The sequence below is a fragment of the Nipponia nippon genome, unplaced genomic scaffold (assembly GCF_047370975.1).
Source record: "Nipponia nippon isolate SJK-2023a ecotype South Korea unplaced genomic scaffold, ASM4737097v1 scaffold_36, whole genome shotgun sequence".
In the NCBI taxonomy this organism is placed as follows: domain Eukaryota; kingdom Metazoa; phylum Chordata; class Aves; order Pelecaniformes; family Threskiornithidae; genus Nipponia; species Nipponia nippon.
The window spans coordinates 3,352,200-3,368,618 of NW_028262354.1; the positions used below are offsets into that span (position 1 = coordinate 3,352,200).

At 45.3% G+C, this 16,419-nt stretch overlaps 1 protein-coding gene and 1 non-coding gene across 5 annotated transcripts; both read right to left on the reverse strand.

The window, feature by feature from the left end:
- Positions 1-43: 43 nt before the first annotated feature.
- Positions 44-13,970, reverse strand: KHDC4 (KH domain containing 4, pre-mRNA splicing factor). 4 transcript variants are annotated; one of them, XM_087772611.1, is made up of 14 exons: positions 13,848-13,970; positions 13,459-13,696; positions 11,049-11,171; positions 10,614-10,693; positions 9,913-9,965; positions 8,864-9,027; positions 8,242-8,453; positions 7,624-7,684; positions 6,693-6,750; positions 6,225-6,478; positions 5,557-5,712; positions 4,432-4,544; positions 2,446-2,537; positions 44-1,470 (listed from the first exon to the last, which is right to left on the reverse strand). In XM_087772611.1, the coding sequence occupies exons 1-14, from the start codon at positions 13,937-13,939 to the stop codon at positions 1,271-1,273; spliced, it is 1,896 nt and encodes a 631-aa protein (XP_087628737.1). In that variant the 5' UTR covers positions 13,940-13,970; the 3' UTR covers positions 44-1,270. The 4 variants fall into 4 exon arrangements, 3 of the variants coding, with proteins under 3 accessions (XP_087628737.1, XP_087628736.1, XP_087628738.1); XM_087772610.1 differs by having other exon boundaries at positions 11,049-11,177; XR_015707886.1 differs by having other exon boundaries at positions 1,425-1,470; positions 4,432-4,516; positions 11,049-11,177.
- On the reverse strand, positions 8,555-8,684 carry LOC148053923 (small Cajal body-specific RNA 4). Its single transcript, XR_015707897.1, has one exon.
- Positions 13,971-16,419: the final 2,449 nt, after the last annotated feature.

Here is a 16,419-nt window from a genome sequence, read left to right on the forward strand (position 1 = left end):
CCGCGGCCTCGCCCGGGCTCACCCAAAAAAGCAGCCACAAGCGGAATGTTTATACATTTATTTATAATGAAAGTACAGTTCTAATTATTTACAACACGTAGCAAAGACGACGTTTGTACAAGTGAGCCAGCAAGGTCTTCCAGTGTGCAGCAGCGACACACGTCCCCATTTTTAAAACCATTTCTCCCCTTGGGAAAGCGGGCCAGCGCCTCGCTGCAGTCCCAGGCGCCGCTGCTCTCCGTACAAAAGAGTTCTTTCTGCAACAGCCCGCCCCGCCACGAAAGCCCGTGTTGCAGTTCACGTCCGTTAAAATCCAAACCCATTATTCCCAGGTTCCGCTTGCGCGCTTCCAAGGCAAGAGCAAGGGTCCGGGCGCTGCGCGGACCCGGCTGCTGCCCGCCTTTTCTTTGTGAAACCACCGTGAAACAGAAGGGGTAGAATCAATTTAGTGAATGAGTTAAGAGAGGGGGGGACCCCGGGAGAAGGATTTCCATCCGAAGGGCTGCAGGGGAACGAAACGCACGGGTGACTGGAGGAGGTTAAGCACCCGCGCCACAGCGCCGGGTCGGCCTGGGGATCAGCGGCAAGATGAACCCATCCAAAAAACCGAGCACCCCCCCGCCCCGACATTTGGCTAGAACGAGAAGTTGTGGGGTTAGTAAAACCACATTTTAAAGAAAAAAAAAAAAAAAACAAACCAAAAAACAACCAATGCTGAGTTACAGGAGATGCTTAAAGTAAAAACAAATGACGAGTTTGAGGAAATGGGATCCTCAAGTTTTTCAGAACTACTGTGCATTCCTTTCCTTTGTTGAGAGTCCGAACATTGAAGCCGGGGTCACCATTAGCCCAACGGGACTGCAAACACAGGCTGACAGCAGGAACACTCAATACAATACAAACACCAGGTGTAGAATGAAGTCAGCGTGACTGACTCTTTCCATTTTTAAGTTATCCTGGAAAAATGGGAAACGCGGACTGCCAGGCTTCCCTAGTTTCTCTTTACAGTACCTCCCCCACTGTACAAGGGACTAGCCCTGTCAGAATACCATTTCAAATATATTTTTTTTGTAATTGACAAATTCACTGCAGAAAGAAGGATTTTAAAAATAATGGAGCCCTTTCAAGGGGGAATACTGAACCTTTAGCTTCTGCAAATGTAAAAACAATGCGTATTTGCAAAGTTCATTTTGTAATATACATGCATTATTGCTAGAGGGGAAAAAAAAATTAAAAAAAAAAAAGATGAATGAAAACTCTTCTGCAGCTTTTACGGTGCCATCCAAAATGGCATCTGTTGTTTAGCTCGCTGTTGTGAGGAAGGGTACTGGTATCCCAAACTCCATCCCTGTGAAAAAGTACTTGCGTTTTTATGGCCACCATGTTCCTCCTCTTCATCTGAGGAATCTCCAGCATATGCCACTAATCCAAAGCCCTTTTCTGCAGTTTTCATCTTCTTAGCTTGATGATCTAGGAGGGGAAAACAAAACAAACCCCCCAGCCCCCAAGAAGGAAAAACAAAAACAAAAAGAGATAAAATGCCCCAAAACAAGTTAATAAAAAAAGATGTTAATTGTAAATCGTTAGTTGGACACCATTTTGAGGTCACAAGGCCAATGGTCATCCAAGGTCGAAGGCCACACGAAACAGCACCAGCAACAGCACATGTGATCCATCAGAACCATGTAAGAGAACAGAGAAAGAAGAAAGAAACACACAAAAAAGGTAAAGTTAGCAAATGGGTCTAAGTGATGGCAATTTCACCGTTAAAGAGATAAATATGTAAAGAAAAGTAGAAATTTTGTTCAAAAGAAAGCTAACAGAAGAGCAATCTCTGGGACCAATACTGCAGAAAAACTAAGGTTAAACAGACTAACATGATGTACCTGCAGACCTGAAAGGCACTAAACTACCAGGAGAGTTAAAACGATGACATGTTTTACCAAGTTGCAAATACTCCATGTATGAAAGCCCTACAAAAGGATGAAATGCTGACAGCACTCCTGTTGTTTGCAGACAAGGCAGACATAACTCATGTCTGGAAATACACACCTGAACCATAACTCCCACTGATACTCCTTAGTGCCTCTAGAGATAGCTGTTCACAATGTAAAGCCACAGATCTGCGTCACAAAACAATCCCGTGAGATCCTGTGCCTCAGCTGACCGATGGGTCACAAATACCTGTCTTTGGTCCTTAGTTACACTCCCCTCATTCATACAGATATTTATTAAAGTTAAGAAAAGTGTCATGTGTCACATTGAAAATCACAAGCGAGCATAAGTGATTTTAGAGCAGTGCAATACAACCTGCTTTTCACTTAAACAATGCAGTGTAAAGAACAGACAAAAAAAATCACGGATTTAAATGAGCGTTAAGACCAGCGCAAACTCATTTGGGAACGGAAACTTGACTTACAAGTGTATTTGATTCATCGCACTCACCATGGTTGCCTGGTAAAGACCCCGCACCGTTTCTTTCTTCAGATTCCGATTTCATCCCAGTGACAGGAAAAGCTGGCGGAGGCATCAACTGCCTATTTAAACCAATGCAAGCCCTTATTTTTTCTTTTCTAAAACAAGCAAGGAGTCAAAGGTAATAACAAATTCATAAACTCAGTCCTCAACCTGAGGAGTTTAACTTTTAATTGCCTGACTAACCTAGTGGCCTTCTATGACAGAGTAATGGCATCGGAGGATAAGGGAAGAGCAACTGATGTCACACTTCTGTAAGGCCTTCAATACGGTCCTCCCCAACATTCTTACCTCTAAATTGGAGAAATAGATTTGACAGAGGGACTATCAGATGGCTAAGGAACTGGCTGGATGGCCGCAGCCAAAGAGCTACAGTCAACGGCTCAATGTCCAAGTGCAAACCAGTAACAAGTGGTGTCCCTCAAGGGTCTGTACTGGGACCAATACTATTTAAGGTCTTCATCAATGACAGAGACAGCGGGATCGAGTGCGCCCTCAGCAAGTCTGCAGATGAGGGCAAGCGGAGTGGTGCAGCCGATACACTAGAGGGAAGGGATGCCACCCAGGGGACCTTGACAGGCTTGAGTGGACCTGTGCGAACCTCATGAGGTTCAACAAGGCCAAGTGCAAGGTCCTGCACTTGGGTCAGAGCAATTCCCAGTATCAACACTGTCTGGGGGATGAATGGATTGAGAGCAGCCCTGCGAAGAAGGAACTGGGGATACTGGTGGATGAAAAATTGGACACAAGCTGGCAACATGTGCTTGCAGCCCAGAAAGCCAATTGGGTCCTGGGCTGCATAAAAAGAAGTGTGGCCAGTAGGTTGAGGGAGGGGATTCTGCCCCTCTACTCTGCTCTCGAGACCCCACCTGGAGCATTGCATCCAGCTCTGGGGTCCCCAGCACAAGACACGGACCTGCTGGAGCTGGTCCAGAGGAGGTCCACAAAAACGATGAGAGGGCTGGAACACCTCTGCTATGGAGAAAGGCTGAGAGAGCTGGGGGTGTTCAGCCTGGAGAAGAGAAGGCTGTGGGGAGACCTTATTGCAGCCTTTCAATACCTAAAGGGGGCTTATAAGAAAGCTGGGGAGAGACTTCTTACCAAGGCCTGTAGCGACAGGACAAGGGGGAATGGTTCTAAACTAAAATAGGGCAGATTTAGATTAGATATAAGGAAGACATGATTTTCTGATATGCCCCATCCCTGGAAGTGTTCAAGGTCAGGTTGGATGGGGCTCTGAGCAACCTGATCCAGTGGAAGATGTCCCTCCCCACAGCAGAGGGGGTGGACTAAGATGATCTTTAAAGGTCTCTTCCAACCCAAACCATGCTATGATGCCATGGAATAAAGTGCAAGCCTGACAGTTTTGTGGCTTGATACGCTGTAGTGCATAAGGAAGAGCAGCGATGCCTGATGACTTCAAATAGCTAGGCTGAATTCAGGACTATGTACAAGACGCAGAACATAGAAAACTTTACCAATACACTTGATGTATTTCATAATGACTGAAAACCGAAAGGGACTATCAAGTAAATCTTCCCCTGAAATTTCAGGCTGCAAAATTTCAAGTTTACAACTTTTCCAGTTTTTTTTTTTAAACTGGAATCATTTAAAGTCTAAGTGCTAACCTATTTCACAAGAATACCCTGTTATCTCAAGAAGCTGGCAAAATACCAGACCCAGACAAAGTAAGAGCATACAGACTTAGGGAGGAGTGGAAATTAAGCTATTTTCATTATGCAGCATGAAAAATTAACCCTTGCATCCCTTCTCCTTAAAAAAAAAAACAAACCAAAAAACCACAAACCAAAACCAACACAAACACCCACCCACAACAAAACAAACGACCCCCCCAACCCGCAAGTCACAGAAGAGAACATGAAACACAGCTCATCTCTGAAATAAGCCTTCCATCAGAATCAGAAGAGACCTGAACATAATTCTTTCATCACTCACCTGTCCCTCTCTCTCTCCTTTCCTGAGGAACTTGCTGGCTTCGACCCGGCTCCATCGATTTCACTCTGACTGGAGAAGCCTGTACCTAAATTAGTCATATGAATGGGTCCATGCTATGAGCAGAAAAACACACGGCATTAGCAAATCTACAACTACAACATAAGCTATAGCTCCTTAATGATAATGATAGGAAACCCAACTTTTCAGAGCATATTGCCAACTAGTAGAAGAAACCACTAATCGCCACTGTCAAACAAAATGCTTTCTCCTAAAAATACTGAGGGGAATGTAGTAAGAAACACGCCTGAGCACCAATAGGGAAGACACCTCACCACCTACTCCACCTTTCCAGTAGTTCAGGACAGTACAGATAGCTGCTTAGTTCACGGATTGACTTATTACCTCCTCAGCCAGGTCATTCTGAATACTGTATAGACCTCATGCCACAGTAAACTGGGCTCAAGATACTAATATTAGGTCTAATATACAGGCAGTTCCTTATTTTCTCTAGGCAAAGCTTTTAAGGGTTTCTGCCTGTGAGCCGGGGTGTATCATCACAGAAGGATTTGCAGAAACTCCCTTTTCTCACATATAAGGCTGAAGAACTCAAAATTTTAAGAAAAATGATCAACTGTTTAACACTTGCTCTCTAAAAAAAAAATATAGTCAATCTCTTAAAACTAGGCTTCTTGAAATCCTCTCAAGTGCAACCTGCAAGAAAGGTAAATGGGAAGATCTGGAAGTTATTACCACGTTTCCCTCCTACCCCTCAAACAAGCCCACTCAAAAGACCCACAAAAAAAGAAAAACCCCAACCCCCAGATAATCACTCTTTAAACTAACCAGTAACACGCTCTTGTCATCTCTTTGACCTGAACGCACTGCTATTCTTCATGAAAGATCGAGGGTATGGAAAGCAAGCCGCCAATGAATCAAGTCAGTCACAGTTTAAGAACAGTGCATCCACTCAAAGAAACCAAAGCGTGGTCTCCATGTTTTGTAACGATTGCTGCCATCTGCCAAAGGTCTTGCATGGCTGTTGTCAAATAAACTGTGCTAATAACAATCCCTCTCCAGCCAAGTTCCATTTTGGTGAATGAAGTAAAATTGCTGATTTTATTCCACCTGATATCCCAGCAGTCCTGACTCTCTCTCATCCGGTAGTTCTTCAGTGAAGCGTCTCTTTTGACCTTGGGGATGGGGTTGGACTTGTGGCTGCGTACCAGTCGGCACGGTTGTTTTTACTGGGGCAGCAGGAAGAAAAGGACCACTCAGTGGACTCTGGCATGCAGAAGTTGAAAACAAAACACAAGAAAATTTGATAATATGCATATAAAGTATTAATTCAATGTACAGTTTCATACAGAGGGGTAGAACACACAACTAGTAGTGCTTTGCAGAACCTAAAATCACAACTTAAAGATAAAACACGTATTTCATTTATATATATATTTATAGAATCCTCCCACCTCAAACTACTCACTATCTGTAACTCAAACTCATTCTACCTACATAGCTGTATCACAGCCTGTGATAACATTTTTCATAAACAAGTGACCGCCCTCTGCAAATATCCTTTATGTTAACGGGGGAGTATGATATGAAAAATGCAGTATGAAGCAGCCACACCAACAATTTAGTTGCTTAGACAGAAGCATCAGCAAAGCAATAACCAAAAAAATGCCCCAAAGAAGAATTATCCATCTGGAACTACTTTAAGTATTTTATTGTTAGCAAAGAAACACCTTCATAAATTGACAACTACAGGGCAAATTATTACTCTGTGGCAGTACCTGGCCAGTGCTGGCTGGAGGCTGTACTTGGGATATTGGATACTGTGTCGGCACAGGCGGAACTCCTGTAGGTAGTGTTGTTAAGACTCCAGGTGCCAACGGCACTGCAGGGGGCACTATGCCTGGTACACCATACGGCGGCTGAACTGGTTGTTGAGGAGGGGGAACAACAGGATAACCAGACTGATACCCATTGGAAGGGTAATACGATGGCTGGGAAGGTACGCTATTTATAGCGGCAGGCTGTGTGAAGCCTGGTGAGAGAAAGGGGAAAAAAGGGTCATCTTCAATTCAGTCAGAGTCACAAAAACAGTAAATGTAATTACCGAACATAAAAGAAGCTGGACTCCTTTTCAACTGAAGGACTTAACACAAAGACTTCCACAGGTAAATAAATTCCACAAAACTGACTGTAAGTACAGCTCTGCAGAATGCAACTCCAGAGACTTCATTATGGCTAACATTTACCTGCTAAGGGTACTGCAGTGGTTATCTGATTCACAAATCGGGAGTATTCAGCATGAACCTACAAAAGATTTTAAAAGATTAATATAGTAAATAGACGTTTATTGTCTAATCTTTTGCATGCAAAGGCATCTTACCATGCATCCCCATAAAACCATAAGGGGACTTCGATTACAGAACATACAATGCACAAAGACAGCAACATTCCCAACATAAAAAACAAAACCAAAAAACCCACAGACCAAAACCACCACCAAAACCCCGCTGAACATCCCACTAATCCTGCTGGTCTCTGTGACAGATTTGTGTAAAATACGGGATAATCTTTCACAGGTAATACAGAGTGGCAAACTAATTACTTCAATAGAGACAAAAATACTCGAAGAATCTAAAAGCTTCCACATATGTTTCAAAAGAAACTGTGTTGTCCATACTCAATTATCAATACTATCAGAAAGGCTGTCTCACAGGATTTTACTTTATTTGCATTCATATAAGAAAAGCTGAGAAATTAATTTTCTATGTGTACATGTGAAAGATTTTCTAAAATTTTTTTGGTACCGCAATCACTGTAGGAAAAAGTAAAGCAGACAGCGTGGCTCTGGACAACTTTTAAAGCTAAAGCAAGGGAAGCTACAGCTATCAGAAAAAAGGAGGATTCCTTTATGTTTGCATACAGTCAGACAATTTCCGCCCCCCATTCTGCTCGGGAAGCACTTTCATTTTTTTCCCCAAAATTCCATTACTACAGCTCCATCCTGAGAAATTTTATTCACTGTACAAAAATCAGACAGCAGTACTTAGAAGGAAAAACCTATTAGCAAGTCAGAACACATGAACAGTTTTGCTGAGAGCATAAAAAAAAAAATCATTAGCCAGGCACACGTGAAAGCTACGACAGGCTCTGAAATCTCCTATTTTAAGAGCTACTCACGGTTTGCAATAGATTCTCACACAGCTTTTTAGCAGCTGCCAAACCTTCTGGCTTTGGGTGACTGAAAACATATACAAAAAACCCTCATAAGCACAAATGTTTCCACCAAATTTGGGAGCTACTTCTTTCATCAGCAACCTGCGGTCAGATCTTATCCCTTTAATGAGCAATCAGTCACCTCTCAACAGGACTCTAGCAGCTCTGCAGCTATTCAATACAATTGTGGACAAAAGCAATGAGTATTTATTTTCTACATGAAAATTCAGGTTAGTCTAAATACTGCAAGAAATGAGCACAGAACATGGACTTGATCGGTCAGTGCATTTTGTATTCTTCCCTTAAAGCTCAACATCACAACCCAAGCCCCAAAAGAACACAGCTTTACTGCGCTCCTAATAAAAGCAGTATCTTAGGGTTGAATATCACTTTATACCATATCATCATACGGTTGACATCTGTATCACTTTAGAGAGATCTCTATTAAAATAAAAGTCAGGTTCAAAAACTATTTCATTTGCATTCAGTCAGTCAGAATTGAGAATTCCCCAAATGGATTAAACATTAACCTACATTCATGACTGGTCACTAGGATTTTTACTTTTTTAAAAACCCTCATACCTGATGTAGATGTACATGGGTTCAAAAGCTTCTCTGCCTGATGCTGGTTCTATGCAACCTGAGCCTTTCCCACGAAGAAAGACTTTGGCACCCGTTTCAATTTGAATGTGCTGCAAGTAGGAGCAACCAGGCCCTTCCACCTTCTCCTTCACGTTAAATGTAGGTACAGCATGTTCCAGACCAACAAATAACTTGTCCTGGACATAATGCATCTGTGAACGTAACAGTAAAAGGTTATTATTTCACTCCAAGAATTAGGATGTTCATTTCGCTGGAGGCCAGAAATCTTATTTCTGTGACAGTCAGAACAGTTAAGTGTCGGATGGCACAGTCAGCCCTTCGCTTTCCTGTAAGCAGGACTGCTCTCTCCATCCCTTTTCTTTTAGGAGGCTACTGTCATCTGAGTCTCAACTCTTCAGACTCAGTCTGATTACTCCTCCAGTTTTCACAACACACCAGTTTTTTATTTTTGGCGTGGTTTTTTGTTTTGGTTTTTTTTTGGGGGGGTGGGTGGTTGTTTTTTTTTTTTATTAAATAAATAGCACATTACATGTATACTTTGTAATACGCAAATCTTGTAATCAATGATATTCAATTAAAGTCACATTAATTAATTACTCACCCCTGACTGGAATGGAGGTTTTTGGCCCACTGCTGGAGACAACTGAGTAATAGGGGCTGGCTGGTGATAGACAGTAACCGTAGCTCCGTTGAACGTCGGACTAGAACCCGTGGCTGCTTTTACTACTCCATTAGTTATTATCTCTTTAATTCGGTTAACAGCTCCTAGTTGACAGAATATGAAATTCATTTCTATTTTAGCCCCTGTCAACTGCCCAGATTCACCTGGTCGTTTCACAGTTTGGTTATTTTCCCATATTCTGTGACAGCGGATCTACAGGCAAAAAGATTGCACCTGACAGTGGGGCCCAATGTTAGCAGCCTGGGATTGGATCACAAAGGATGGCAACGAGCAGCAGGATTCTTTCTCCACTCCTAGCCTGATAAAGCTTAGGTTAATATATGCAGGTGGGTAGTTTTAGCCCACACATTTTAGCAAATGCTAAAAACACTTACATTAGCCTTGCATAGAATTTACATCTGCATGAATGAGCAAACTAAACACATCAAAAATTGTTTACTGGCTATGGAAATCACGGTAGATGCAAGCGGGCAGCTTCAAGTTTCAAGAGACAACTGAGGGCAAGCCCGTGAACTGATACACGGAACAAATGAGCACCTGAACAGTTCGTAGTTTTCTTTTTTCCCAGCAGGCATAGGCAAGGCAGGAGTTCTTTGTGCTTCTAATGGAAATGTAGCTATTTCACAAAAAATGTTCATACTTGTCTATTAAAGGGAAGTCACACACCTGTTGTAAAGGGATCTCAGCGTGCTATCAGTGAGTAAACTTATACGTAAGAGCTGTACCTGCCTAGGAACCCTACCTTCCTTGTAGTCTATCAAAAGTTTTTGTTTCATGACTTACAGGATGCAGTACACAGCACCTTAGGTAGTTTTGAGCAGAGACCTTAACATCAACATTTAGATGGGGTCTGTTATCAGCACGGAGATATTTATAGTACAAACCCATACTGATCCTAACAAAGTCCCTAAGTAAAACCCCTTTATCAGAAACAACAAGAGAAAAAGCAGAATGCTTTGTACACTTACTGTCAACCAATTCCCGTGTCTGACCCTGGACATGGAGATACAAAGGACGATCTCTGGAAAGGAAACGTCAAATATTCCATTAAACCCACGAGAACATACAATAATGGATTCAATCTAATTATATTACAGTCACCTAGACACAAAGTGTTTCATAAAGATTTGGAATACTCTTCAAATAAGGAAGTAAATACATATTCAGTGAATATCACAGTGCTCAGTGAACAAAGCTTTGCACTGAAAACTAAAAAGATTCAGAAGTTATTTACATGACGACTTTAATTAAAGTTCTACCACTGAAAACTTCAATTTGCTTGTTCACATGAAAGGTTAACTAACTAAAAGCACCGAGTCTATGAAATAATAGCTTTCTTCATAATTGGAAACTTGCCCATTCTCAGCAAAATGCACAAGAGATCCAGTATAGTGTTCCATCGGAAGAAGTTCAGCACAGTCTGATCTGTCACATTTGTGGTTTGTTTGTTGTTTGGTTTTTTATTTCACGTGTCAATATTAAGCAGGTAGGAAAGCAGCTATGCAGTCTGTACCGTCATAATGGTAAACACATTCGAAACACTCAATAGTCAGTTCGCTCTGGCACCCAAATGTGACACTGCTCATGAAAACCAAAACAAACAAAAACCCCACCACTCAGCCACCCGATGAGGAAAAAAACAGAGAAACCCCCAAAAAGAAATACAAACCCAGGTCCCACTTTTGCTTTCTCTTCTGCGGTCATGAATCTCCCTCGAGTAGAGACGGCTGCTCCACTCAGTCGACTTATCTACAAACAATTTAAAAAACCCAGTGACAAGTTTACCAACAATAAACAAAGCACACACAAAAACCCCAAAGTGATTTAAGCCATGTTGTGTATAAAAAGACCAGAAGTCTACTAATAAAGCGGTAAGAGAACGAACGGTGCCTGCTAAAGGATACTGCTATGCTACCTTACCTCATCATACGACATTTTATTGAACAAACCAATAAACTACTAAACAAAGTGTCTTAGGAAACACGAGTTTTATAAAAAGAGGGAACAACCACTGAATACAGTTTATTGCAAGCTCTTTTAACCTTACAAACGGGTACAAGCGTGCTGCCAAGCCTAACGAACCAGATGTAGAGCCTGAACGTACCTCATCCTGAGTCTGTCCTCTCGTCAGCAGGTTTCTGCACGTGAGGGGGACATCGTTGATTTCCACCTCTGCCACCACAAGGTCATCTTTGCTTTTACTTGTAGCCGGACCTTTTCCCAGAGCCTGCAGCTTCAAAGACAACCGTTGCAAAAGATCAGTGGTTGGGAAGCAGAGATAAGTGATGTAACAAACAAATTGACCCTAGTACTTTAGAGGCGAACATCCTTTTCATGCTCCCCTTTCAGCTGTCGAACCCCAAAGCTTTACAAATATTAGCAGAAAGCACATGATATCTACCACTTAATAATCTACCTCTTCACAACCTTGAGCCCTAATAAAAATACAAGTTTTATCTTCAGCACATTTTAATATAATAAGTAATTACTGCTTCTGTTCTATAAATGGAGAAACAGATACAGAACGAAGCAGGAAAGTTGCTCAAACGGAAACCAAGGCAGCTTACACTTGAACTGGCAGCTCTGACAGAAATCTGAGAGGCTAATAAAACATGTAATTCATACTTCTTCCCTTACACAGACGTGGAATTTAGAATTTCAGTTCGAGATCTAAACTCATCCACACTATGACTGATCTTCCCCCCCGCTGCTTTTTTTAAAACAAGGGCGTAATATTTCAGTGCCAGTATCTAAGTGCTAAGAAAGAAAAAGCCACAGAGCCACAAACAGATTCAGAAGATACGGCAGAAGAGCTGGAGTTACAACAAAGACCTTATAGCTATTTCCATGCGTAGAGAGTTAGATAGGACATCCTTCTAAAAATTCTGAAATGCTTTTGGGGACATAAACATAAAACAAGACTCTATAAAAAGAGAACCTTCCAGTAACATCCAAAAGATCTCTCTCCACTCTCAGGAATATCAGATGAAGCAAAGCACGTGCGTGACAGCCGGAAGGCAGCTATAGAGGGGCGTAAGTCTAATGCATCGTACGTGCATTCTGTTTCTCCATTCCTTCCACACGTTTTTTTAAAAAAATGTACATTCATTAACACGCAGGCTCCTTAGTTTCCATCCGCTCACAATCCAAAGTGCCATCAGAGTTAATCACTCTGGAAATGTAATTATTGAACATTTCCTAACAAAAGCAACATAGGTAATAAAAAATAATCCCATTAGCAAATTAATTAATTGGTTAAGTGGTTCCTACAGCAATACAATGTCACCAGGTGCCAGAATGCCACCAGAGCGTATGGAAAAAACATAGATAGAAGAACGAGACATCACAGTATCTTCCAATTTTTAGGTGTCTCAAACTGCCAGCCAGTAACAGACTGTACTTCCACCTGGTACGACGGCAGAGGCCACCTGAAACCAAGCCGTGTGTTCTTCAACGCTGAAAATTTCACATCCTCAGATGGATGTTAAGTATTGAGAAGCAGAGACCATCGTGCAGCAAACAGCGTGTAAAACCGCCTGGGACTGCTGATGGCAATGAGCAAAGAAACACTCACTACTAAACCTCACGTATTAAAAAGGCTATAACAATCATTTTGGATACAGAGCCTACAGAGAACCAGTCACGGCGAATACACGGCAGGGCACATTTGCCACTCTTTCTTCTATTATCTGTGAGGAAGTCCAATGACAAAATGAGTACTCGTTTTGATGCTGCCTCACAAGACAAACCCTTCAAAAACAACTGGCAGTCCCACCAATGCTATGCATGTGAAAAAGAAGATACAATACACTGTGAAAACATGCTCATCCCGTTAACTTTATATTTGAACAAGTTTGGAAGGAAACTTGAAACAGCCTTCTAAACTTGGCTCTAGCATAGGCTAATAACACGCAGAAAAGCAAGACTGCTACTGAAATTGGAAAACAGGCTTTAAGTTACCCTTGCTTTAGGACAGAAAAGTTCAGTTGGAAGGGACCTCCAAGGATCATCTAGTCCAACTGCCTGACCACTTCAGGGCTGACCAAGGCCCAGCTCAGGGCTGACCAGAAGCTGACCAGGTGGTTTAGAAGTTGGACATACAGCTCCTACTGAACTTGTTGAAGCATGAAAATAACTTGGTGTCACATTTGACACTGGGTGTCTTATACAGCAGCTTTTACACCAGCTGTCCTTACTCGGAAAACACCTCAGAAAGAAGTCTACCACCTTCCTACAGATCGCTTTGGTTAAGCCTTACAGAAGAGCAGCAGGACTGACCTTACAGCTACGCCACTGTTTCCTGTTATTCCAAAATAAAAAAATTAACAGGTTTTCTCATTGTTTTTTGTTATATCCTACTTTGCGGAGCAATCCTCCATCGTTTCCCGTCTCCCTGAGGGCTCTCCCGATCAGCAACGGCCGCAGGTCTCCACAAAACAGGCGTGACACCCACCTCGCCCCGCACCCCCGGCCTGGCGGCCTCGCCGGCTCCCGCCGCCCCTCCGGGCACCCACCTTGTCCGCCGTGCTGGCCGCCGGCTTCAGCTTCCCTTTGGCCATTAACATCGCGTTGATTTTCGCCGCCACGGCCGCGGCCGCATCCAGGGCTCCCGAGGGGGCTGCGGAGCTCTCGGAGCCCGCCACAGCAGAGCCGCCATCTCCGCCGCCGGGAAAGGGGCGCCCGGGCAGCGGCGCCGTGCCGGGGAGAAGGAAGGCGGGAGACGGGCCGGGCTGGTCCCACTTACTGCGGCGCCTGGAGAGGAGAGAGGCCTCAGCCCCGGCCCCGGCCCCGGCCGCCTCCCGCCCCGCGGGAGCTCCAGCGCCTGCCGCGCCTCGGAGCCGCCGCACCGCGGCCTCTCCCCAGCGGCGCCCGAGGACCCGCCGCGCCCGCGGCCCAGCCTCACCCGCCCGCGGTCCCGGCGTCGCGCTGCCCTCCGCCACCCGCTGACATGGCTCCGGCCCGGCTCCGCCGCCTCCGCGCCAGCCGCAGCGTCATTTCCGCCCTCCAGGCCGCCTCGAAACGCCCCTTCCGGGCGTTGCCACAGCGACGGCGCGGCGGCGGGCGGCGGCCCCGGGGGCGGGGGGGAACCGGCACCGGTCAGGCGAGGAGGGGCGGCGCGGTGCCTGCGCCCGCTCTCCTAGCGCACGGGCCGCGGCTGCCGCCGGGAAACCGCCCGCCGCCGCGCGCTGCCCCCTGCCCTGCCCGCGCCTCTGAGGGGAGGAGCAGCTGCCGCCATCTTGAGCCCAACGGCCGCGGAGCTCCCCCCTGCTAAACCAGCTCCCGGTCCCCCAAGCCGCCCCCGGGCCCGCTGTCGGGATTTAAGCCCAGCCAGCAACTAAGCACCGCACAGCCGCTCGCTCGGTTCCCCACCCCCCCGCGCTGGGATGGGGGAGAGAATCATAGAATCGTTCAGGTTGGAAAAGACCTCCATCAAGTCCAACTGCCAAATCGGAAGCGTAAAAGCGAGAAAACTCGTGAGTTGAGATAAGAACAGTTTGATAGTTGACATAAAGTGAAATAGTAGTAGTAATAATAATACACAAAGCAAGCGATGCACGATGCCATTGTGCACCACCCTCTGACTGATGCGGCAGTTCCCCCCCAGCTTATATACTGAGCATGAGGCCGTGGGCTATGGAATACTCCTTTGGCCAGTCTGGGCCAGCCGTCCTGGCTGTGCCCCCTCCCAGCCTCTTCTGCACCTGGCAAGAGCAGGGGAAGCTGAAAAGTCCTTGACTGGTGTAAGCACTGCTCAGCAACAACTGAAACATCGGTGTGTTATCAGCATTATTCTCACCCTAAATCCAAAACACAGCACTACGCCAGCTGCTAGAAGAAAAAAATATTAACTCTATCCCAGCCGAAACCAGGACACTTGGTGCCCCCGCGCAGGCGTCTAGGTGGTGCGGAGAAGAGTGGAGGGGCTGCGCAGGTGCCTGGTCTCTCCCTCTGTTCAGCTTCACTTCCACAGAAAGGGTCACCACGAGTAACCAGGAGCAGATCTGTTTGGGACTTTCTGGGCTGTACTGAGAGGCTTTTGGAGGGTATTGGGGGGCACTTGGAGGGCCTTTGGGCTCTTTCTTTCCCAGTAAAACTGAGTTCCTGTCATAAAGGACATCCCATTTTCCTCCCTCCATTTCAGTACTGAGTATTGTGACCATGACACAGATATCGCTTTATCTCTGTGCATTGTTGATGGAATCGTAGACTTTCTTTGAAGAATTAAAGATCAGTTTCAGATCAGTCTGAAAATCCTGTATGTGGTGTCTGTCTGATGGTCAAATTTGCCCGCTTGCTGTCCCCAGTAGCTACGCCATAGTTTGCTTGCCCTTTGCATGGTGAATCCTTGTTCAAAACGCAGGACGGAAGCGTTTCCTCGGGGAAAGGATGGCATTTCAAGGGCTCCCCGAGGTGGGAAACCTCTCACAAGCCATGTTCCCCTCCAAATTATTACCCTATTCCTGAAGGAAAAAGTGGGGAAGAAGTCAGCTGGGGACTTGCCACGTCAAGGGTGGCAGCAGGAGCTGGCCCTGCCCCATGACTGATGAATGCTGGCCCAGTAATGACTCTTCAGGTGTCACAAGGGAAGGGGACTATTGTGGCACCAAGTGCTGTGACAGGCTCCTGCGGAGGGGTCATTGATCTGCATTAACTAATTAATAATTGCTTCGTTCTTTCCAATTGTAACTGCGGTTCCTGCAATCTTTCTCCAGGATCCACCAGCCTAATCTTCTCTCCTGGGACTGAACAAGAGGCTCAGCGACTTGGTGACCATCAGAGCCCTGGCAGACGTGTTTTGCAGATGGCTGCTCCATAGAGCCCCAGCGTCCCTGTCACCAGACAGGGTCAGACCTCGGGAACTGGCAGCGCCAGGTGCCTCCTGGGGAAGGGTCGGATCCTGGCGGCTGGGTATTGAGCAGGGTGTCCCTCCACCACCTGCTGCTCACACACGCTTCAGCTACAGCTCCTGGACTCAGGAAGTATGGCGTGTTACCCATCACAAAATGCGGAGGCCTTTTGTTACCAGGAGAGCAGAAAAGCTGCCAGTTGAGAAGCGTATTTTGTGGCTGGTTCAGCTCCCACACCTTCAGCTTGAGCATAGGCTCTTTATTTAACATGTTTATTTTATCCAGAAGCAGGGCCCAGACCCCAGGAGAAAGGGACGCTAGAACGGGTACCCAGTCGAAATATTCGACCGTATAGACATTAACCAATTTATTGAGACTTATCTTGACAGGTTACCATTTCCCTATGCGTCCTGATGGTGTGGGGGAGCAATGAGGGAGCTGCGACGAACTACTGGCTGGATTGGGCAAAATCCATGAACATAACGGATGCGTGTCTGTATATGCTGGCTATTGGACAAGCCTCTACCTGTCCACGTATCGATTATTTTACATGCAGCTTCCCCAGCGAGATCCAGAGCTACTGGAGCTAAGGGAGGGGGAAACGTAGGAACGATAAGGCCTGGCGAC

What these genes read in the sequence shown, in the direction of transcription:
- KHDC4 (XM_087772610.1), bottom strand. Translation starts at nt 13,939, where the DNA reads ATGACGCTGCGGCTGGCGCGGAGGCGGCGGAGCCGGGCCGGAGCCATG. An exon ending in CACTGCAGTACCCTTAGCAG is followed by an intron (nt 6,479 to 6,692) that starts GTAAATGTTAGC and finishes TTCTCTCACCAG; the next exon opens with GCTTCACACAGCCTGCCGCT. An exon ending in CAGGACTGCTGGGATATCAG is followed by an intron (nt 4,545 to 5,556) that starts GTGGAATAAAAT and finishes TTCTGCTCATAG; the next exon opens with CATGGACCCATTCATATGAC.